General features: G+C 35.1%; 4 protein-coding genes across 12 annotated transcripts; 3 read left to right on the plus strand and 1 right to left on the minus strand.

Moving 5' to 3' along the window:
• Nucleotides 1-3993: 3993 nt before the first annotated feature.
• On the plus strand, nt 3994-4716 carry LOC129565846 (sericin-1-like). The gene is made up of 2 exons (XM_055441124.1): nt 3994-4178; nt 4249-4716. The coding sequence occupies exons 1-2, from the start codon at nt 4137-4139 to the stop codon at nt 4714-4716; spliced, it is 510 nt and encodes a 169-aa protein (XP_055297099.1). The 5' UTR covers nt 3994-4136.
• Nucleotides 4717-5140: 424 nt separating this feature from the next.
• Nucleotides 5141-6650, plus strand: LOC129565849 (carboxylic ester hydrolase-like). Its single transcript, XM_055441126.1, is given in 5 exon segments — nt 5141-5149; nt 5403-5427; nt 5430-5717; nt 5872-6002; nt 6462-6650. Coding segments are annotated over 5 exon segments (642 nt in total).
• Nucleotides 6651-8366: 1716 nt separating this feature from the next.
• LOC129566262 (phospholipid-transporting ATPase ABCA3-like) lies at nt 8367-22143 on the plus strand. Of its 9 annotated transcripts, none has more exons than XM_055442041.1 (13): nt 8367-8596; nt 14265-14694; nt 15194-15235; nt 15574-15784; nt 15884-16432; nt 16585-18512; nt 18689-19404; nt 19513-20071; nt 20149-20540; nt 20645-20894; nt 21054-21110; nt 21359-21463; nt 21561-22143. In XM_055442041.1, the coding sequence occupies exons 2-13, from the start codon at nt 14444-14446 to the stop codon at nt 21769-21771; spliced, it is 5271 nt and encodes a 1756-aa protein (XP_055298016.1). In that variant the 5' UTR covers nt 8367-8596; nt 14265-14443; the 3' UTR covers nt 21772-22143. The 9 variants fall into 9 exon arrangements, with proteins under 9 accessions (XP_055298016.1, XP_055298018.1, XP_055298017.1 ...); XM_055442043.1 differs by lacking the exon at nt 8367-8596 and adding an exon at nt 11107-11224; XM_055442042.1 differs by lacking the exon at nt 8367-8596 and adding an exon at nt 11131-11256.
• Nucleotides 22144-23758: 1615 nt separating this feature from the next.
• On the minus strand, nt 23759-24751 carry LOC129566264 (DNA damage-regulated autophagy modulator protein 1-like). The gene has a single exon (XM_055442047.1). The coding sequence runs from the start codon at nt 24645-24647 to the stop codon at nt 23877-23879; it is 771 nt and encodes a 256-aa protein (XP_055298022.1). The 5' UTR covers nt 24648-24751; the 3' UTR covers nt 23759-23876.

A 24751-nucleotide genomic window follows, 5' to 3' on the forward strand; every position in this document is an offset into this window, starting at 1 on the left:
ACACTCATGCTATAGACACTCATGCTATAGACACTCATGCTATAGACGCGCAAGCTGTGGCTGCAGCCAATGTCGGAATCTTGTCAGACGGTCATCTTGTAATTGCAAATCTTGCACTTCTTCTACTACCAACAATAATAACAACAACAACAACAATAATAATAATAACAATAATAATAATGGTTATAACCAATGGTGTGCTAACGGTTGCAACAACGGTTGTTGTTAATTCGCCTAAAAATGATAATTCAAAGAATCTGATCCAAAAACTTATTTGCTCTTATTTGTGTGCTCATTTATTCCAACTTAATAAACAAAAATTTTGCATGAAATTTTCGGTTTTCCATTTCAAATGTCTTATTTAAGGACAAAATGCCAACTTATGCGTTGTATTCAAAAACTTTGGCTTGGATACGGAGAATCCGATGTTAACGGTTGCAAAGAATTTAAAAACAAATTGGAAAAAACACAAAACAGTAGAAACGATCGAATGCTCAACTATAGACAACAAATGACAAGTAAATGTGCGATATTGAGCAAAATATTTTGCAATCTATTTTTAGAAATTTGTTTTGACGTTGAAACCTCAAAGCACAGCGATAAAACAATATCTTATCCGTGTCGGAGTGTAGACTACAAAACCATATAAATTAAAAGAAATCAATTTTCATTCGTGAATATTTATCATGTTTATTAAGAAATATTAATTGAATGGCGCTTTTTCGGTGTCTTGATTTTCTTCGAAATTTCTTAAGTAAAAATTTGTTCTGCCAAAACCATCTCTTTCCCACATATTAAAATGAAGTTTTTCAATTATTGAAAATACATCGTACTCTTCGTCTGGATTGATGTATAAAGTCGTATTTTCATCAAATTTTATTTCTGAATGTAATTGAAATGTGTTGATAGAGACATTTCTATTCATTTTCAAATCAATTTGGTAGCTATATTCTGGATTCATTATTATCGGGCGTTCACGAATATCAACAAATTTGTCTGACGTTGAATTCACTATTTCGCTTCCAGAAAATACAATTTCGGAGAAATGTTTGTAATTTTTCGTAATTTTAACATCAACATCAACTGATGCATTGCTATATGAATTTTTTATTCTAGTACAAATAAAGCCCCATAAAAGCAAAGGTTGATTGCATCTAAAAACTAATGAACTTCCCGATGTGGATAGAAGTCTGCTCGGCTGCGAACTATCCCTCAAATTACATTTCATACATTTTCTCAAACCAAACGAGTAAATTGTTGTTAATCTTGGTTTCGTATTGAAGCGATTGGTCTTGAGTTCGGTTTCACCACATATTAAACGGAAGATGTCTTCATAGTCATTTGGATCTGTGAACATTTCAGAGTATTTGTTGATGAATTTAATGAAATCTTTGCTATCAATTGAACCAAAACGAATGTTATAAAGTAAATCCTGTAGGTAAATTCGTAGATTTTTCGTTTGAGAAGCATCCAATTTGTCACGTTCGCAAGCACTTTTGGCCCAATCTAAGCAAGCTTCAAGTACGGATATTTCAAAGCATGCAAGTGAATCCCATGACGTGATAAATTTTAAAACTTTATATTGACAGTCCAAAAATCCACTCGTTCGAAAGACCATCTCAGGACAAACGCTAATTCTCCGTTTACAAAATGTTATCAATCCTTTCACATCATAGTGAATCGCCCAATGTAAGGCCCAGCACACATCTTCAATAGTCAAGTTTTCTGCCCAACAATTTCCGCATTGTTCCAAACATGTAAACATTTGAAACTGATTCAATAGATCCATCACTTCAGTTATGTTTTCTATTTTCAGATTTACTTTGTCCTTGTAAATGAATTGTAATACATCTCTAACAGTATCGGCCGATTCGCGCAATTTTATCACATTTTCCTCCCCTCTTTTATCTTCAACGTTTTCCCCAGAATTTTTAGTCACATTTCCATTTTCTTCTTCAGCACTTGTCTTCTCTGCGTTATTTTCTTCCAATTTTTTTCTTTCTTTTTTCGCTTTTTCCGAATTAGGTCCATAAAATTTTGCATAGAAAACAGGACTTGCTCCAGACAAAATACTTCTATGAGCGGGAACATGCTCGTTAGATGATCCACACTCAAAATACATATCAGCCGTTTCCTTGTTCAGATATTGTTTTTCTATCACGCTCAACACAAAATTGCTTTTCTGAACATTTTCGCCACTAACTGAAACCATTTCACTTTCACTGTCCACCCTTTTACGCTTCGGTGATGGTGGTTCTGGTGATTCCATGTTGAAAATATTTCTATGGCGATTTTTCAAAAATAATTCGCACGATTTTTACTGATGTAGACTTCAGGATGACGGCAGATGGTTTTGATTATATTTGATTTACTTTTTATTCGCTTACGTTCGTTGTGTACAGTATGAAGATTCGTGAGAGAAGAAAGAGAATGCGTATATATGTGACAGTTCTCAGTCAGCCGCTCTTACCCATACCTAAGCAAGTCATTTTGCGCGTATACCTATACTAACCAATACATAAGCGAGTCACTAATTAGTTGTCGCTGAATCCAGCAGAGGGCTGAATACAGCGGAGGGCTTACTATAGTGCATTTCGACTGTACTGTACATGTCAATCTACTATACGACTACACTGCATTGGATTTCTAGAATATTGAATGAACAACAGAATTTGTGAAAAAGCTATCTCAAACTGAACTGACCTTTGATGCTAAATTCGTAACAATATCATTTGCAATTTTCAAACACATATTCCCTAGGGGCTAACCACGGTTTTAAAAATAACCAATAATGACCGACTTTAACATTTTTTTATCATTTAAAGAAATAAATTCCGATATGATCACATTTTGGTCGATTTTGCCCGATTTTTGTAGTAATTTTTTCGCTTTAACGAATGCCTTCTGTTCTAGAAACGGGTTTTGGTGCATCCTCAGGATCGTTCAGAACTGCTCCCGATTCTGGAAGTGGGTTTTGGTGGATCTTCAAGATGGACCAGACTGGGTTTGACAATGCCCTGGCCCATCCTGAGGATCCACTTCCAGAACCGGGAGCAGTACTAAACGATCCTGAGGATCCACCAAAACCCACTTCCAGCATTTTTGAATCGGTAATGACGTCAGCGCATTAAACGTTTATTGTCGATATTAAACGATAAAATTCAATATATACAGATTTTTTCAATTTTTTACGGATGTCATTAAAATTGGGCGATAAAAACAGATTTTGTCAATAAAAAAATCCGTGGTTAACCCCTAGCATATTTCGTGCATTTCGCTGATTGTGCTATTCCATATACATATACTGCATTGCAACGCGACCAGCCGATCACATTTACATTCATACATGCGTTGCTATTCTTTTGGTGTTGTCATACATGAGCTGATAAGATAAAGTAGATTGGATTTAATACGCCTAAGGGGTAGCAATTATTGACATATTTGCACACATCTGTATTCATTTGCGGATATTTTTTTGCTGTCATTACTTATTATTATTCCTTAGTAGTCCTTGCCATCATAAAAATTGGTGAATATTTTTTTTGAACTTTCTTTCAAAAGTTTTCTCTTTCCAATGTATTGAATAAGTAATACTTATAGTTGCTTTTATGACTAGATTATGACAATAAAGATATTGAATTTTATTCACAAAGAGCCGTGATTTTGTCATGTTCAATTACATTATCTTCATTTTGAATCGCCATGTATATATAGGGCAAATTTCACTAACCATTCAAAAAATCGCATTGATAAGAGTTATACCAACACCATTCTCACTATAATAATAATTGAATAAAGGTGATTTCAATAAGGCCAACAGATAAATGGAGAAAGTGTCTCATGCATAACAATAGATGATCTCACTACTCAATATTCAATTGCAATTAATTCATTCATTATATAATTGAAAAATGTGTAATTGTAGGTCCTTTGTTCCAAACCTTTTATTATGCGAAAACAATCGAAACGATAGTTGTCCTCAATTTCTTCCATTGTGCGAAAATTCCATTTTGTCTCACTTACAATTCTCGAAGATCGAGACAGATTTTTTTCCAAATAAATAGCAGAGGAAAATGAACGAACAGCATCAGTTACAATTTGCCTTGTAAGCCAATTGAATCAATTAATCAATCAATATGAAATTCACTTTCGCTCTCATCGCCCTCTTTGGTTTGACTGTAAGTTTAAAAAATATGATTGAATTTCCAAAAGCATTCAATCGATTTCCGATTCTATTTTTGGTTATAGGCTCTGACAACCGTCTTCGCCGAACCAAAACCAGAACCAGAAGCAAAAAAATGCTCAAGCGGATCGTCCGGCTGTTCAAGTGGCTCTAGCAGCAACACTGGATGTGGATCATCAAGCCCATCTGGATCGTCCGGCTGTTCAAGTGGCTCTAGCAGCAACACTGGATGTGGATCATCAAGCCCATCTGGATCATCCGGCTGTTCAAGTGGCTCTAGCAGCAACACTGGATGTGGATCATCCGGTTCATCAAGCTCAGGCACAGGCTACCTTTGTGTCAACATTCCACAATCGTGCGGTTCAAGCTGCGGATCATCGTCAAGCTGTGGTTCATCGTCGTCATCGAAAAGATCCAAACGTTCAAGCCGTTCATCAAGTAACAAAAGCTGCAAACGACCATGCCGTTCATCATCGTCGTCGTCATCATGCAAGAAGCGTTGCAAGCGCTCAAGCAACTCATGCAAATGCTAAATAATTTGACGGGAGCTTTTAACTATGATTCTTCTGGCCTACACAAGTCTACTATATCCTTTTCAAACCATTGAACGATTCAACTTATTTATTGCATAATTATTTATAGAAAGTCAATGAAAATAATAAAAACAGTCGTATTTCAAAATTAGCATCAAAATAAACGTCTTTTTGGTCAAGATAAAAGATCACATGATGAATTATCTGTTCAAGAGTTCGACTCCAAAATGATGTTTTGTCTTTGAATTTCATCCAAAACTATGGAACATCGATACAATATCGAACCAAATAAAATTGCAGGAACACAAAATTTTCATTGCTTCAAATCAATCGATGAGTCCAAAATCGAAGCAAGTTATTTGTCTCATCCGTACAAGCCCAAAACCTTCAAACCATATATAAGAATATATCATAGCACTATAAGATGAATTCTGTAAAAAAAGAAATTAAAGGAATTTTAAATTCTGAAACATTATCTGAAACGAGATAAATGGAGTCGCATACGGAATATATGATTCCATGTGTTGTCGTGTTTGGGTGACAGACGTTTAATAATCTTGGGATTCAAATGTCGTTAACACGTGCATAGGTTTTCCTCTGTTGTCTGCTTGCGTTTGACGTTTGAAAAACTTTAAAGTTTATTAACTTTTGTGTATACGAAAAACATTTCGAGTGTTTCGAATAAGCCTGTGATTGTTTTCATCCATTCGGGAAGATCTATAAATCGTCTGGAAGGAGTGACGAATTTAATCCAGAATATCTAATTCAACATGATATAGTTTTAGTTACAATTACCAATCATCTGGCAGCTCTTGGATTTTTGAGCACAGGAACCAAGGAAGCTCCAGAAAATAATGGATTGAAATATCAAGTTGTTGCGCTACGATGGGTGAAGGAACACATAAAATCATTTGGAGGTGATCCCTATTCCATAACAATCATGGGATATAGCGCTGGTGCCATTAGTGTCATTCTACACTTGGTTTCGCCAATGTCAGGATGTGAATTTGAGAATGATTTATTGAGTTAATAAATGAAAAAAAGCTAATTTTACATATATCAACAGCCGTAGTTTCTTGTTAAATTTGAATCTGTGTTCTAAAATTGGAAATTTTGAAGCCTTAATCAATTTTTATAAAAATACGATTTGAACAGGTCTTTTCCACAAGGCAATTGTGATGAGTGGAGCTGCGACCGCTCAATGGAATGTTCCAAAAATCAAAACAGAAATGGCGAAAAGGCAAGCTCGCATTCTTAACTGCCCAGATCACCCATATTTTGCACATGTTAAAATGCTTAAAACAGGTGATTATCGAATTTCATCGACTGAAATGAAAATATTCAGTAAAAATTCCATGGGATAAACCCTTAACCAATATTAATTCTATAAATAACATAACAAACAATAAAGAATTTCAATTTATTTGTTATTTTTGGGTTATCACGTGGCTCAAAACAATGTTTTATTTATTAACGAATATATAGAAAAATGTGGCTGATATCGGAAATAGTTTAGGTGACATGTTTGAATTTGGGCAAGGCAATCAGCGGTTGAACCTGACTTTGGGCAAGAACGATTCTTAACCGAAGATCCAACAACACTCTTCAAAAGATGCGATTTTGCTCGTGTTCCGATTTTAGCCGGCATCACAAAATATAAACTTTTGCATCCAGCGATTTGTACGTGATCATTTCCTTCAATTATGTAGATAATCTTCATTTTTTCTGAAATGGATTTAAAAATTAACATAAAAGAAATATATTTTCAAACTTCTTTTGAACAAAAAACCGCATCTCTCATTCGCAACGAAACTCTTCAAACGGAAATGGATACGAATTTCGTGAAATGGGCACCGATTTGCTTTCTATACGAAGGAGACACACCAAAATCGAAAATAATCCCAGCCCAACTGCGGTTGAATTTCTTGAAGTAACAAATCGAAGACCACAGATCGTTGCTAAATTTGAATCATGTAAAAACTATTAGTCACTTTCATTGGCTTTGTTCCACTGTGGATTTTGTTTTTCTTTTCTTTTTTGACTGACACTTATTACATCAAATTGTTCTATTTTTAGTTGTTCGCCGATGACGTCATCGGGTTCGGGATGCATCGTTTTGTTCAACTTGCCGGCGCCTTCACGATAGTTTATTTTTATGTATTCAACTATGCTCAACGCTTTAGCCACACATACTATCCGAGTGATGGACCTTTCGGTAAGAATAATTCGTAATTTGTTCGAGTTATCTCGTAGAACTGAGTTGTCAAACAGGTGCCGTTCATCATGATGACTTGTTGTATTCATGTGTGAACCGGAAAAAAGCACCAGTTTTCAATTAAAATGACTCTGAGAACATAATGTTGCAACGTTTAACACGGTTCATTGCGGAATTCGCCAGGGATGGGTAGGGATGAGACATTTTAATTATTTACTTATTGAAAATGTATAAAAATAGATTAAATTAGCGAAGCATATCTAAACTGACTCTGCTAGACATTCTGCTATCAAACTTTGTCTCTTCCTCTCACACACACACACACACACACAAACACACTAACTATCACGCTGACTCTTTCGTGTGCAAATTACTGTTATAGTGAAAGAGATGTTGTTCGTAGTGAACTCAGTTTATATGTTCATTCTTCGAAATCATTTTTGAATTGCTCACATTTCATTGCAGAAATCCCAATTCAAACATAGACTGATATCTGCAGAATATCATTCGGAACCCGATGCACGTGTAACAATTCAATTACTTGGAAATCGATGATTATCCAACAATGTGAGATCAATTGTACACTGATCGCTATGCCATATGGGATCGACTATTTCCCATCGATATAAATCAAAAACGTGTCATTGAAGAAGATGAAATATACTAATCGATACGAGAAAATTGATGTTCAACTGAATATGGTACAAGCTGAATGATATGAAAAGGAATGTTGGGTCATTTGCGGTAAATTCTTTTCCAATGAATTGTGATTTGTTCATTAAATAAAACAAACGTGATAATAAATTATACAAACTTTATAACTGAATCGATATTGTTATCGCTTATAATTGTGGACATTTTTTTAATACACATTGTTTTTGTAAATTAAACCAATTTTCAGCAATTAATATTCATTTCTTATCGATTGATTGAAAACTTATTCGAAAACTCGTGGAAAAACGTTCTATCCAACAGTTCAATTTAATTGGCGATATTGAAAAGCTGATTAAGGTGAAACATATTATCCACTTTTCATCGTCTGTAGCAAGAAAGTTTTCCGCCTACAATTTTGTTGTGGAAATAATAATTGAAAATAATAAGGTGTATAAGGTGGCCACCCTCCTATTTTGTACAACGAAATGTACAAGGATTTTTCATCCATCGATTCAAACGAAAGAACTATGAATGTTTTTGTTATTTTTTTTCTAATGAAACGAGACCCAAACATCTGTCACCATATCTATTGACTTTTGTATAAAAATGTTGATTTATACACCGATATCCAAGTGCAATCGGAGCATCTCGTTGTTTTATCGTATTTTTTTTTGTGTGAATAAACGTTCGGCTAAATAACGAGCATGCGCGATACATGTCAATCATATACTGGCTGTCTGACAAACAATAAGCATTTATATATTTTTGACCGTCGTCAGTGCTCTAGTTCAAGTTTAAGAAATCAGTGCGATTTGTTTTGCCGTGAACAATTCAATTGCTCTTCAAGTTATTTTTGCTCTTTGTTTCAGCGCTGCTTTTTTATCGTTTATCGGTGGATTTTGTTTATGTGAAGAGACATTTCGATTCAATTAAAATTGTGAACAAACCAAACCAGGATTATTTTCATCTGAATCAAACGATTTTGGGTTTATTTAGTTTGTTTTTCTCAAGGTAAATGTCAAAAACTAGGGCGATCGATGAAAAATCGGTTATTTTGCGACATTTTTCAATTTTGTGCTGTAACAAGAATATAATGGTTAAATTGTAGATAAATGGAATTGAAACCATTTAGGGTGTATCAATGGATACGTAATAATTTTCGAAGAAAAATCATCGATAAACTGAACAGGACTCCCAAAAAATCAATTAAATTTACACGACTCAGTCTCTGACATTCTACATATTTTAATTCCCATCCTAATATTCGTTTCGAATTTATGTCATTGAATCGTGTTATCAGAACAGATGACGGCTTTCAAAAGACGACAGTGTTTGTCTTGCTTCCATGTGGTTTTTACATCGAACCTTTTGATTCAATCAAATTCTCATGTTTTTCCTCGCATCATTCGATTTTCCAATGCTGGCCCAGTCACATTTTCCAAATGGAACGTGGGATAATCTCAAGATGAAACATGAATACAAATATCGCACAATCGATTCAAATTTCCAGTCACCAACTTTCGACCAAACAAGTGTCCAATTATTCCTTTCAATCGTAGTAAACTTTCATTGGACTACGCTTAAGGCTAAGATTCTGTTTGAAGGATATCTCACCGTTCACTCATACGATATTCAGTAACTTGTGTCTGATATCCAAGTAAACGATAGCTTAGCCATTGTTAAACCAAAACTAGTGCCAAGATCAAGTCCAATACTCTGTGGTTTGGTTCACACACTTCGTTCAAATTGTGTTAAATAGATATCATGAAAAATTCCTGATGTGAAATCTATTATGAATTAAAGTTGGCGGCTATGGTTGAATGAAGAGTACGTAACACACCGTTCAAATTGCTCTTGAACCATGACAATTTCAAACCACGGCCAATTAATCAATAGAAATCTATAATTTACACTGGCTTTTCGTTCAATCAAAACTTTTCTCTGTATCGGAATTTTCGATCGCAATATCTGTCCAAATGAACGATTTTCAAAGCGAATTCGATACAAGAAATTCGGTCAGGATGAATGAAAATATTTGAAAATTGAACATAAAATTTTAGATTCCCGGCATACATATCATTCATTGGGTAGAATTATTTTAGACTGAGTGAATAGTAAATTTACAACAGAAAAAGATGAATTGATTCACAAAATTGTTGTCAATTATTTTTAATCGGTTTGCATTAAGTGGTAATAAAAATTCTGCTTCATGAGCTATACGTCAGTTTCATTCATTCACGAAACAATAGCAAAAATAATATTTATTCTGTCGATTTCCTGCATTATTGAGGTTTCTGTTGGTTCGGATGTTTTTGCATGCAATCAATTCAGTCACACCTTTTCCATTAAAATCGGAACCAATGACTTTTTCCAGTCGGTCTTTCAACAATAAAATTCAATAAGCTTATGGCGATGAAATCACATAAATCGCCAATTTTATTTGCCTTTGTGAAATACAGGTTAAATGGCATAGCTAATTAAAAATTCAATGATTCATTTCATTTTATCGGCAAATACTAAAGAATGACAACCATTTTCTGGGTTATTTTGCCTTATTTCAACTTGACACGATTGTTACTTTTTTCAATAGATGGCGCTGTATGTGTCACATGTAAATACCATAGATAATCTATGAAAAACTTTGAACTTTCATTGATTTTGGGTTTTTCAATAGATGAACTTATAAATTTCACGTACAAATATCATGAAAAGTTCAAATAGGGCAAAGCTGGTAGTCATTCTTTTTCTCCGTGTGAATTCGACTGCAGTTTTCTTCCGCGTTGCAAAAATAATAAAAATAAAAGCCAATTGACGGCCTGAGAAGAAGAACATTTTCTACAAAACCTGTGCGCAGAACACAAACACAGAAATTTTTTAGTCAAAAGGCGAACAGAAAATTTGCGAGCGCAAAAACCTAATATATTTACAGCGAGCGCAAAAGTATAACAAGCCAACTAGCATGCAAAATCCGTATAAGTAGGCCTGTTATACTTTTGCGCTCGCTGTAAATATATTAGGTTTTTGCGCTCGCAAATTTTCTGTTCGCCTTTTGACTAAAAAATTTCTGTGTTTGTGTTCTGCGCACAGGTTTTGTAGGAAAGGTTTTTCTTCTCAGGCCGTCAATTGAAAGCCGATTAATTAATTATTTTTTCAACAAAATGAAAACAGTCAACGATCTGCCATTAAATTGGCGCGTGTATTTCATCAATTTTAATGTTATGCTGACTGCGTAGAATATTTCCTCTGGCTAATACCCAATGAGTGTCGTGTACAGTAGCCCATATCATCTTTTGAAGAGCATTTCACAGATAAAGTTCGTTTTATTGTTTAATTTGATTGCAAACAATTATTGTTATCTAGAGACAATCTTCACTCTACAGCAATTGATATCGATATTTTCTTCAATTACACGTGATAAGAAATGAAGCCACGTATCGAGACAAAAACGACGTATAATTATACGTCACGTAATTAATCCAACGAATCAAACAAAGGTATATTTTATTGCTTTCGAGTTACATCTGTACTTGAAAGCGCACATTTTTTCACACATATCATAGTGTTTTGTTCAATCTCGATTAGTTTGGACATCGGAAATGCGAATCGTGTTAATGTGACAATAATTCGTTAGCATTCAAAGTAAATGAAAGTTTCGTTTTGAATATTCATTGGTAATTGTTCGTTTTGAAAATGTATTGACGATGGTGAAGTTTTAAAGAAAATTATTGATGATGGTTTAAATATGTTTGAAATTTGGGTCAGGGACGTTGAAGAAAATAGCCGGTAGTTAAAGTATATACGTGATTTATGTGGTCATGCGTTCACGCATCATACGTGGCTTTATCGATTTTATTGTAAATTATCCCGGTTACAGCAAAAGTGAATCGATCTAAACATCGAGTCAACTAATAACATGGATTACATAGTCCGACAGTTGAAGCAAGTGACGCAACACAGTTGGAAAATAGCGTTGCTACGTTGAAATTAATAATAAAGCCAATCAGTGTAAATAATCGAAAGTCTTTAACCAACAGCGTCTAACACTACTAGTTATCAAAAAAACCGCCAAGAGGGCGCTAATAGTTCCCAAATGGAATGTCCATAAGAAAGCGCGTTCTCTACGGCAAATTTCGCCATTTTTCAACAAAAAGTGTGCAGTGCTATACGCTGTTGTCTTTAACGTAATGAGAAAAAAGTACATGTGAGATTGATAAATACATATTCCCAACGGCACATTTTTTTTTTAACTTTGTAATCAAGCTAAACAACGATGACTCAACCCAACAGCTATAAATAATTGAAATTGATTCGCTATTACAATTCGATTCCATTTCAGTGCCAGATAAACACATTTACTGATTAAATCTGTACAGATTGTTTTCCAATGCTTCAATCATAACATAAAAAGAATCGTTTCAACCAGAATTTTCATTTCGAAAGCGCTTTTGAAACTGGTTCATATCATACACATTTCATGGAAATAAATCTTAGAAAAAAACAGTAAGAAATGCAAACACATGTAATGAATTGGCGTTGTGTAGATTGAAAAAAATGAAATATCATTAAAATATGAGGAGTTGAATATGTGAATTTAATGACCGAATGATTTCTTTTTTTTGTTGAAGATCAAAGATGTATGCAACTCATTTGCATTTGACTAGCGTCAAACAGTATCAATTAAAAGTCAACTTTCAATTGTTTCATGTTTGTTTTAAAATTATCAAAGCAACTGTTTTTTTATAGTATGGTAATATTACTCTGTCAACGAACTTTATTTTAAAAATTACCAACTGTTTCTTGGAAATGGCTAAAATGTTTGAAATAAAATTATTATTATAACCCTGACCTTTGGCCGATTGAGGAAAAAAGCGCCGCTAACGGCTCAATACATTTTCGTTCAATCAATTGTTTACTGTAACACTTTAAACTATCGAAACAAAAGTAAGCATTTATATGGTATTTGCGCCAGCCGTTTAATCAGCTAACCAATATGAGTGCAGCTATAGTATTTCACATGAAAGTGAGTACCAGTTCACTTAAATGTGCTACATATTACATAGTAACCCAATGTTCCGTCCGCAATCAAAGCGGAACCGGCAAGAAATCGATGGTGGAAACGGTGTGAAATAAGTGAGAGTCAAGGTCTAAGAATAGATTTTTGCGCACTTGTAATAATATCCAAAGAACAATATCATTTTCTGTGACCTCTACTTCTACAAAAATTTGGAAATGACATTTTTTTTCTTTGATGAAATGAATACGAGTATTTACGTGTGAATGGGTCGTAAATCTTCCGGTTCCAAAGAGCATTTGTTTAATTTCATGTTAGAGCAAATAGTACAATTTAGATTGAATGTGTCATCATAATAGGCTTGTTTACGACAGAAAAAAAGAGATATTTGTAACTGAATAAACAGCGGATAAAAACAATCAACTGTTTTATCTGGCAAAATAATGATTGGCGGACATTTAATGTAGAACGGTTAGCGAGAAAATGATGTTTTAATGGTTTGGTTTAGTTTGCTGATATATTCAAACATAACTCGCATGGGAATGACTTGTGTGTTTTTCGATTCTCTTTCGCTCTCACTCTCACTCTCTGCAACGCGACAACTATGAGAGAGTGAAGTCATGTGGTCTCGTATGGTTAATGCTGCGAATATACCATTACATAATAACGTGAGTGGATTTGTTTGTATACATTTTTTGGTCACGGTATGTGTAATACCAGTTTGACGTTTGTGAGGCAAATATGGAGCGTGTGTCAGTACGCTCAGCTGAGTTAGATTCCCATCCCACTATTTTTGCGCACACTCAAACACAAAAACAGATAGTCAGCCAGTGACGGAACATAAAGTGCTCATGTTAGTTAGTTTGCCCATAACAGACGAGCTGTTGTGAACGCTTCTCAAAAACACTCGATTTTCATTTATATTGTAGCATGCAATTGATTGCATTTCAACGAAATAAAGAAAAAAAATAGACAGAGAATTAATTTATTTTGAGTTCGAGAGATCTCGGTGTTTTTAATTCACCTTTTAGCACTTGTCATGCCATTGTTATTTTTATTATCATTTGAATAAATCACGCAGCGATTTTAGACAGAATAATAAATTCTGACTGCAATACTGTGTTTTTATTCATACGTATCTCGGATTATCGATCGAGTGGCTGTGTTTCATAAAACGAATTGGTTCAAATTTCTGTAAACAAAAAAAGTGGAAAAAATGGCGAAAAAGTCTAAAACTAAAATAGGTTGTTGTTCCAAGACATCAAATTCTAGAAATATTCAAAATAGTAACAAGTTGTAAACATGTAAACAGTCTCACTTAAGAGAATTAGTCATCCAAATGTGTTCGTTGGACCTGTTTTTTTTTTATGTACAACCCATGTGGAAATATTCTGACTGAGTAGCCAATCGATTATTTTGGGGCCTAGTCGACTGGTGTGTTTAGCCAGATTAGAAAAAGCAATGATTATAGTTAAACATGTCCCAATTTAAGCGACTGGATGAAATTTCATCTATTTTCCATACAAATCATCTGCTCAGTTAACTAAAGTCGCTTATTACTTGAATTTCAGTTACAGTCAGACAGTCATTTGTTTTCCACATGGGAACGTTTAAGTTCACTTCTCTTTAACTCTTTGTGCGTTTATGTTTTTTCCCACTGTGATTCAGATTATGAGCAAGTAAATGGTGATAGCGGCGACGACGAAGAGCAACAACACGAACGCAGTAGGCATAAAAATCGTTGGAGCTTAACGTCATCGTATCATACGGCATCAACATCAATTGACACTAATGATTGTAAAGAACCATTGAATTTGGAGAGTACGGGCACTGATAACATCATCGATATGGGTACGAATGCCGCACCGCCAATGTATGAAGATCGAAAAATGGCCAACAATTTCGATAAATTCCGATTATTGATGTGGAAAAATTTTCTACTTCAATATCGCCATAAAATTCAAACAGCCGCCGAAATTATGGTGCCGGTTCTATTCAGCGTGATTCTCATCTTGATTCGAAGCATCGTCGATCCAGATATATACCCAAATAATACCATATACAATTCATTTGACATCAGTGATCTTCGACCGCTTCGGTTAGTATTTCGAAGAGGAAAAATTTACAAATTAGCGAAATTATTGAGACAATAAGTATTTGGGTCAGTGAAGGCCAATCTGTAACAGATTCGACAGAAAAATGAGTACCATTTTTAATTGCAGTGTGTAAACCGAATATGTGAAACAAACCATTTAAAATGAATATATATATATGGAATTGTGCCCGTAAGAGCAATTAACATTGCTGAATTGCTGTGACGGACTATGTACAATTACATAGCGCTTTTTTCGTTCGTTCGGTCGATTGTTTGAGCGAATCAAGAGAGCGCCCGTGACCTTGAACTAAACAGCGGTTTTTGTTGTTGTACTTTCCATAGTGAAGTCAAACATTCGCTGCCCAAGTCGATTGCATGACTTCGTGTTCGATTGTTGTTGTTGTTTTTTCATCTTTTCAAATACAGCAAAATAATGACGTTTCGAAATTCGAACAGCACTTTATAATTTCCAATCTATTCTTTTTTTTTTAATGCGGCATAGCAATGGATCCAATTATTCATTCGAATTCAAATTTTTGCTAAGGTATGAATATTGTAGCAATGTCTGGGGATTTGTTTTCTTCTTTCTTTGGTGTGTTGGTTTAATTGCATGGAAATGACTTATTATTTGATCTGATCTCTGGAACAAACTAAGCAAATTACTTAATTGATGGAGGTTCTCACATTGTTTTTTTTTTTAATTATATGAAAACATTGTTGATGAATATAATCACTAATTAACCCGGTGTCAAATGCACTTTAATTTATTTTTAATTTTATCATACGTAGCGTAGTTTCTTACCCACTCATCTTGAAAAAAAAAACATCATTTGCCGCATCACAAATATTAATTCAATTTTGATTCTGTTTCGATTCGTGCAGTGAGGAAGATGTTGATCGTTTTGACCTTCACGTCAAAGAATGGGCTTTGGTCTACTCACCGGTTAATAAAGAGCTAGCGGAATTAATGAACGAAACGGCCAGATTACTAAAACTGGAAAATGGCACGGTGGCGGTGAACACTAGAGCAGAAATAGAGTCGGTAATGTTCAATCGTGAACTTGTGGCTGGACTTGAATTTGATTTGCCAGCGGTAATTATTCAACCAATTTGAATCAATTTCTCAATTTCAGTGAAAAGAAAATGGACCACAATTCACAAACCAAAACATTATTTTTTTTTTAATCCACAGAATGACTCCAACCTCCCCCTTCCTAAGAAGCTATCATACAAACTACGATTCCCGAGTGAAAGTCGAACTCCCAGAGTGGCCGAGCCGTTGATATTCAATTGGCATACGAACCTATTATATCCACTGTTTTCGACGGGAGGCCCACGTACAAAAGATGAAGACTACGGCGGAATGCCATTTTATTATCAAGAAGGTTTTCTACCCGTACAAGATGCTATTGCTCGTTCTTTCAAAAAATTAAAATGTAGCGATGCAACTTGTGAGAACACTACATTGCCCAAGATTAGAATGCAACGCTATCCATATCCACCGTACATATTTGATGTACTTTTGCAAGGTCTAGAAACAATTGTCTCATTCTTTATTCTGCTAAGTTTCATCTATCCCACCATAAATACCGTTCGTTTCATTGCAATCGAAAAGGAAAGGCAACTGAAAGAAGCCATGAAAATTATGGGCCTGCCGAGTTGGTTGCATTGGACCAGCTGGTTTGTGCGTACAATGGTGTTTATGGTCGTTTCGATTTCTTTCATCGTGGCTCTACTGAAGGTAAGCCCGAACATACATTGTTTTTTCTAGTTTTTTTTTTGTTTTGAACATTCATCACAAACGAATTGTTATGTGTCAAAGTTGAATTTGTACCCAGAACAATATGTAAAACAATTCATTAATTGATTCCAAATTTTTGTTCGGCTTTTCAGGTGCCAGTGTTTGATTCCTCCGTGGCAGTGTTCACACACTCCGATTGGACGGCAATTTGGGTGTTTTTGTTCGTGTACAGTATTTCAATGACAACGTTTTGCTTCATGTTAAGTGTGTTCTTTTCGAAAGCGAACACAGCAGCGGCTGTCGCTGGTCTTGTGTGGTTCATACTATATGTCCCATTCTCGTTCACTCAACAAAATTATGTGCAATTATCACTTCGATCCAAATTGATTGCTTGCATTTCATCGAACACTGCCATGGCTTACGGCTTTCAATTGATCTTGCGGTTTGAAGGTACAGGCGAAGGATTGCAATGGTCAAATTTCTGGAGGCCGGTTTCAGTGGACGATAGTCTAACGGTTGGCATAACTATGTGTTTTATGTTGGGCACATCGCTGATTTATCTTCTGATCACACTGTACGTGGAAAAAGTGTTACCCGGCAACTATGGCGTGCCTGAGAAATGGTATTTCCCTTTCACGGCTAAGTTTTGGTTTGGTACTCCTGAATTTAGTGGCGTTGAAGATAGCTCAGAATCAAGCAATGAATCGAACCCTGATTTCATTCGACTTAATTTCGAACCAGACCCTAAACATCGTCATGCGGGAGTGAAAGTGAAAAATCTTCGTAAAGTTTATTCGAATAGAAAAGTGGCTTGCAAAGGGCTGACTCTTAACATGTTCGACGATCAAATTACCGTCTTACTTGGTCATAACGGTGCTGGAAAAACAACGACGATGTCAATGTTGACCGGAATGTTTCCTCCAACATCAGGAACGGCCATTATAAATGGACACGATATTCGAACAAATATACAGAAAGCCAGAAGCTCACTTGGATACTGTCCTCAACACAATATTCTCTTCGATGAATTAACAGTGCGTGAACACATTGAATTTTATGGCCGATTGAAAGGTTTAAGCCAAGCAGATGTACAAGACGAAGTGACCAAATATGTGCAACTATTAGAATTAGAGCCAAAAATTGATGCTATGTCCGCATCACTATCGGGTGGTATGCAACGAAAATTGTCGGTTGGCGTTGCTCTATGCGGACGATCACGAGTGGTTTTCTGTGATGAACCGACCAGTGGCATGGATCCAGCGGCAAGACGAGCACTATGGGATTTATTGCAAAATGAAAAGAAAGGACGAACAATACTTTTGACCACGCATTTCATGGATGAAGCAGACGTACTTGGCGATCGGATCGCTATTATGGCTGAAAGTGAATTGAAATGTTGCGGCACATCATTTTTCTTGAAAAAACGCTTTGGCACCGGTTATCGCTTAGTTTGTGTTAAAAATGGTGATTGTAATGCAAATGCGGTGACAAATTTGCTACGCGAATACATTCCGGGAATTGAAGTGCAAGAAGATATTGCAAGTGAACTAGCCTATGCTTTGCCCGATGAATATGTAGATAAGTTCGAAAGAATGTTTGAAAAACTTGAAAATAATCAAACGGATTTGAAGCTCGGCAGTTTTGGTGTTTCATTGACTACGCTAGAAGAAGTGTTCCTTAAAGTTGGTGCTGACTCGAATTTGGACAAAATGCCAAACGGTAATCCGTTGCAAAATGGAGAAATGAATGGAAATTACAAAATAAACCGCGATAGTGATAGTGCCATAACGAATATTGAACTGTCAAATGAAATTGTACCAACAATGCGTGGACTTGGTTTGCGTGTAAATCAATGGATGGCAATGTTCAAAAAACGTTACAATTGTTGGATTCGCAGTTGGGTTTTGTTTTTTTTACAAAATCTCATTCCAGTTGTTTTCATTGTAATTAGCGTTTTTGTTGTTCACATGATGGCCGAAAATAATACATTACCCAATTTGGAAATTACACTGAATCGATACGAAAAAACGGTTACCATGCTCCAAATGCCTACGGAATTTGATGATCCACAACTTCAAAGGTGAGAAGACAATGAATACATTTTCGTTGAAATTTTTTTTCCAAATGATTGTCTGTCAAACAGTTGGAAAATTTAATAAGATTTTAATAGAGAATTTTTCACGGAAAATTTTAAATAAAAATTTTCAAACTTTTTTCGGAGTAAGAACCCACATAAATTTCTTTGTTCCTCCGTAGAATTTTCGAGAAGTATCGCACGTACATTCAAAATCAAGGTGAAGACAATCGATTGGATGAATTTAACGAAGACATTCAAGAGCATTTCTTGAAGCTGGCAAAATCGATTCTGGTCCGTTTGAATTCGCAATATTTGGCTGGAATGTCAATCAACAATAACAGTGACATAATTGGTTGGTTTAATAATCAGCCATTCCACACAACGGCGCTGTCAATCAATTTAATCCATAATGCGATGATCAAAACAACTCTCGGTGATGACTACAGCATTGAAGTGACCAATTCACCACTACCATTCCGCGTCGAATCGACAATGTCCATGTTAATGTCGGGACAAAATATGGGTTTTCAATTGGCATCGAATATCTCCTTTGCCATGGCATTCGTATCGTCATTTTATCTAATGTTCTATATCAAAGAAAGAGTTTCAAAAGCCAAACTCTTGCAGTTTGTCAGTGGTTTGAACGTGTCAACATTTTGGATAACTTCATTTATATTCGATTTTGCGACATATATTTTGACGGCTTTGATGATTATACTCACGTTAGCGGTATTCCAAGAGGACGGCTGGGCAACAATAAGCGAATTAACGCCAGCATTCCTTTCACTCATCCTTTTTGGATTCTCGATGTTACCAATGACTTTTGTCTCATCACTTTTATTCTCAATACCTTCTACGGGCTTTGTAAGGATGACCATATTTTTCATATTCACAGGTAATAACGGATTTTAGCGTAAAACTTTTCAATTTCATTCTAGTTTAAGTAGATAAATCGAAGACAATTTTTGAAAAACTAATTATTCTAATATTTCGTTTTGTGCAGGAATCACGGTATTCTTTGTGATACTAGCAATGTCGTTTCCAGCTTTTAATTTAGCGAATACAGCAAACATGCTCAAATGGTTTTTCCTCGTTTTCCCACACTATTCACTGAGCAGTATTCTGAATAACTTGAACCAAATGCGTACAATGGATCGAATTTGCGAACAAAGATGCAATTCGTTTCCCATATGCAACCGGAAGATTCTGTGTGCACTAGTCAAAGAGTGCTGTGCAACTAATACCTATGACTGGAAAGAGCCTGGAATTAGTCGAAATTTAACATATATGGCCGTAACAGGTATCTTTTTCTTCATACTACTTCTGATCATCGAATACCGTGTGTTTGCCGGGTTAATTTATTGGATTCGGAGCTTGTTTGCAAGAAAATTGCCGCCAATAGCAGAAGACGATCAAATAGATGACGACGTTAATAAAGAAAAGCAAATAGTCAACGGAATGAATGTAAATGATATTGAAGCCAATAGTTTGGTCTTGAAAAGTTTATCAAAGTTTTATGGAAAGTTTTTGGCGGTGAATCAAATATCCATTGCGATTAAAAGGTAAATGCTGTTGATTTCGTTTTGATACATATTTGAAAATGGATTTTATTAATTCTTTTTTTTTACTATTTTCACAGAGCCGAATGCTTTGGTTTGCTTGGCGTGAACGGTGCGGGCAAGACTTCTACGTTCAAAATGCTAACGGGTGATACAAAAATATCAAGCGGTGAAGCATATGCGCGTGGCATCAGTTTGAAAAGTAACATGCCAGAGGTGCACAAAATCATTGGATACTGTCCGCAATTCGATGCACTTATTGAAGATCTGACTGGAGCTGAAACATTGGAACTTTTTGCTCTACTACGTGGCATTCATCCAAGTCAAATTCCAGCTTTGACTCAACAATTGGCCACCGAACTGAATTTCATGAAACATATCAATAAACGGGTGGAAGAGTATTCCGGTGGCAACAAGCGGAAACTCTCAACTGCCGTTGCTTTGATTGGAAATCCGGTTTTGGTTTATTTGGGTATGTTCAGTCATGTCTTATTTGTCATGTATGATGTGATGTTTCCTTCACTTTTATTTAATTTGTTCCATTCCTTTTCATTTGAATTTTTTTCTTCATCATAGATGAACCAACAACCGGTATGGATCCCGGTGCCAAGCGAAACCTTTGGAATATGGTGTCAAAAGTTCGAAGTACGGGCAAATCGATCATCCTTACATCACACAGCATGGAAGAATGCGAAGCTCTTTGCACCCGCTTGGCCATCATGGTAAACGGCGAATTCAAGTGCCTTGGGTCAACACAACATCTAAAGAGTAAATTCTCCAAAGGATTCTTACTTACCATCAAAGTGCAGAAAAACACTGAAATCGAGTAAGTTCTATTTTTAGTTTTTTTTTCATGTGGTTTGATTTGCGTGCTCATGGTGTGCTTTAAAAAAAAAGAACTGTTTGTTTGGCATGAAATCGTTTTGTTTCTTTTTGTGGTTTTTATATGTTTTCTTCTTTGTGTTTGGCTTTTTTTCAATCGAAGTAAAAGTTTTGAAGATGTTCTTGGAGAACTGATCAAATATCGAAGTGTCGCCGGAAGGTAAATGATTTTTATTGTTTGCTGCGCATCATACACAAATGTCACTCTTTTCGATAGAAATGATATCTACCATAGAATTCACGTAGTTTGCACCATCTTATCATAAGATAAGAATCTTATGAATATTTGAATTTTAACAACATTTTTAATGAACATTTTAAATGAATTGATATTTACTAGATACGGTATTCTTGCGGAGATATATATCTTTTTAAGCAAACTCTAATATCGTTTCGTTTTTATTTCAGCATTGACTCTCGTGCGGCTGACATTCAGATGTCAGACCAGCTACACCTGAAAGTGATTCGAATCAAGGAATTTGTACAACGAAATTTCATCGGCGCCGATCTAAAGTTAGTTTATGCTTAAACAAAGAAAAAAATTGCATGCAATTTTATTAGTTTAAAATTAATCGTAACACATTTTCATTCAATTCGTTCCGTTTTACAGAGAGGAATACCTAGGTCTCCTCACATATTATGTGCCGCCAAATAATAAATTGAGATGGTCGTCAATGTTTGGCCTAATGGAAACAGCAAAACAAACGCTGCACATCGAAGATTATTCGATCAGTCAAACGTCGCTGGAACAAGTATTTCTGTCATTCACCAAATTCCAACGCGATGAAACCCAGAATAATCGTAGTGCAAACAATAGATAGTTCAATCAATTTATTTCAATTCAAGTGGTTGGTTCAGTATTCATTCTAATTTTATTTGTGTAAATAAATGAAAAATGGTTCAATCGAATTGAAAGCTATCAAATAATTCCACTTAAGAGCAAGTATTTTGTGCAACGTTTTGTTCATTATTTAATTAATTTCAAAGTAATTATTGTATTTTTTTTTAAAATTAAGTCATGATTTATATTTCGCATCAACGAGCTGTGTGAATTTGCAGGTAACACTAGAAATGTTTTAAAATTGTGGCCTTTTATGCATGTATTTATGAAAGATAAAAACTCCATCAAATGGATTATGTGATATAAAAAGAAGTGTTGTTGAGTAAATCAGAAAATTCGAAGTCAGAGAAAAGTATGTCTTTTATTTCTTTTCGTCTTTTTTTTGAAATTAAGTCTGGAATTTAATTTTTAAACGAGTCTTTTATCTGCTGTTTTCGATAGCTTTATTCATTTAATGTGATTCACTCTTGGATTTACAATTGTTGTTCTTATTTATGTTTTGTGTTTATCACAATTCGGATTTTGATCGTTCATGATCTCGAAATACAACGATATCATTACATTTTTCATGCAAATACGTTCGCTTTGACTCATTTTAAGCGCTTATTTCATGGTTGTATATCAATTTCGGTCGGTCGAATGAAATAAATCTGAATTCACTGGTGAATGATAATAAGTATATGTTGAACAGGGTGACGGCAATCCATTCTGAAGATTCACTCCACACTCTATAATTGTGTTTGCCGCATTCCTTAGGAAGTCCATCAATCAATGCAACAATATTACAACTTGTCATCAAAGCCAGAAATATTACGAATGTATAGATAAATGCCAGAATTAATCGAAATATGGCGTTATTTCGAGATCCAGCATATCGATCAATGTAGTACGAAGTAATTCCATGATTCCACAAGTAAAAGATTCCAAAGCAAAAGTAGACATACCCACCGATTGTATGAACGATAAGTGACTTAGACTGCTGAAAATTAGCTACTACACTCACACCGATGCACGCTCCCAACCCCATCCACAATCCGATTTCATTATGGGTTCGAACCGTTTTTTCAATATCGTCATGGTTTAGCACGAGCTCTTCGATTTGACTATAACGAATATAAACGATAATCCCGAACAAAACGGCATACAAATTTATCAGTTGACCAAAAATGCAACTCTCTGGCGGCTGCTGAGCACCATCACTAATATAAAATGAATGCAAGCTATCCTTCAGATTTAACGACAGAACGACGCCTATTATCGTTGCTTGGCACACGAGAAAGGCCGCAATTGGAAATAAAAACACTTTTGACATTTTTATCGTGAATTCGAATTAAAAGTGACGTGTTGCTCAGCTTTATTGTCAGTCTTTAAATTTCCCCTTTTTTATTTATACAATCTAATTAACACAGATTGCCAATTCTAATTTTTATGAACATTTCAAATACGAAGCTGTTGAATAGTACGTTGAAGTTTGAATGCTAAATGGAACAATTTTATTTTAATTTTTAAACAATTACATCGACTAGATTCCACCCATAAATTGGCTTTAAACTTAACATAAACGATTACAAACATGTGACTTGTCAAACTTTTGATAAATTTTCGTTTAATCTATATGTATCGTGAATTCTAGAATAAAACAAATATGTTTCAAGATAGCTCCCAAATTCTTGAGAATGAAAATAAAAAATTCAGTGAATCATTGTTATGCTTCCATTGCTCACGAAGACTATCGTAGCGATGTAATCACTTAATAAATATGAATCATATTTCTTACATGGTATCCCCATCAAGGCGTATCAATGAAAATGTCATGATTTGTAAAATAAAGATTATTCCAATAATAAAAACATACTTTTATAAAGATGACGAAGAAAAGAACTAGGCGTAAATTCTGGCAGATTTTTATACCATTATGCTTTGAAGCAGTAGTGGAGAAGGTACGGACTCAAATACACTGTACTTCAGTACTATTGATTGGTAAATAAACATGGCGGCTCCATATTATTGCAAAAAGCACAAATGGTATAAAGCCTTCACATGTTCTTTCTAAAAAAAACTATATTTCAATTAATGACTGAATAATTATGTGACTTGAATTGATAAACTTTGAATTGATCCACTTGGTTCACTTGAATCCAGATTCGGCCTGGTCTCGCGTCTAATTACTAAAATAATCGGTCGATCCATTGTGATGGTTTTGAATTCAGACGTAAACGATAATATGAAGAAACAAAATGCAGTGGCCATAACCCATTCCACCATTGCACTAGTTTCCTTGTACCTGCAACTTGGCTCACGTTCATTGAAAATGATTTCCGTCGCTGTGCAAGTCGTGGATATAAAGACAAAAATATTGCACGTGCAAATCGTAGCCAACACCAATCGGGCGTATGTCATGTGCATGGATCCGGTATATGATCGCACTGAGTATGAAATAAATCCTTGGAACCAAAAATATACCGTTCCAAGTCCAAAGCAAGAGAATGCACCAAAATAATGCACTTGCGGCAATTTTGTCAATTGAAAATTAGCAACAATACTCAAGCCAATGCATGCCATCAAGCCAATCCATAATGACACCACATTTTTTCTCGCTACTTGTTCCAACAGGCTTACATGATGATAGAGAAGTCGTTCAATTTGACGATACCGAATATAAATAATGAGTCCCAAAAACACGCTGGCCATATTGATAAGCTCGCTGAAAATACAACTCTCTGGTGGATACGTTCCACCTTCGCTGATATAAGGCCATGTAATATTTTTGTGAAAAATCACCGCAATACTGGTCGAGAAAAACGTTGATTGACACAATGCAAACGTAATGATTGGAATCCAAAATAATTTTGACATATTACAAATTATAACTGATGAAATATTGCATTTAAATAGTAGGAACTAACTGATTCTAGTTAATACTCTTAAAAAGTTAGACATTTAATGTAGATGTATGGACA

Source organism: Sitodiplosis mosellana, unplaced genomic scaffold (assembly GCF_009176505.1).
Source record: "Sitodiplosis mosellana isolate CC-2019 unplaced genomic scaffold, AAFC_SMos_1.0 Smas_scaffold_3, whole genome shotgun sequence".
Taxonomy (NCBI): domain Eukaryota; kingdom Metazoa; phylum Arthropoda; class Insecta; order Diptera; family Cecidomyiidae; genus Sitodiplosis; species Sitodiplosis mosellana.

What these genes read in the sequence shown, in the direction of transcription:
- LOC129565846 (XM_055441124.1), top strand. Translation starts at nt 4,137, where the DNA reads ATGAAATTCACTTTCGCTCTCATCGCCCTCTTTGGTTTGACT. An exon ending in TCGCCCTCTTTGGTTTGACT is followed by an intron (nt 4,179 to 4,248) that starts GTAAGTTTAAAA and finishes TTTTGGTTATAG; the next exon opens with GCTCTGACAACCGTCTTCGC.
- LOC129566262 (XM_055442036.1), top strand. Translation starts at nt 13,813, where the DNA reads ATGGCGAAAAAGTCTAAAACTAAAATAG. An exon ending in TCATCGTGGCTCTACTGAAG is followed by an intron (nt 16,433 to 16,584) that starts GTAAGCCCGAAC and finishes TCGGCTTTTCAG; the next exon opens with GTGCCAGTGTTTGATTCCTC. An exon ending in TTCATCGGCGCCGATCTAAA is followed by an intron (nt 21,464 to 21,560) that starts GTTAGTTTATGC and finishes TCCGTTTTACAG; the next exon opens with AGAGGAATACCTAGGTCTCC.
- LOC129566264 (XM_055442047.1), bottom strand. Translation starts at nt 24,647, where the DNA reads ATGTCAAAATTATTTTGGATTCCAATCATTACGTTTGCATTGTGTCAA.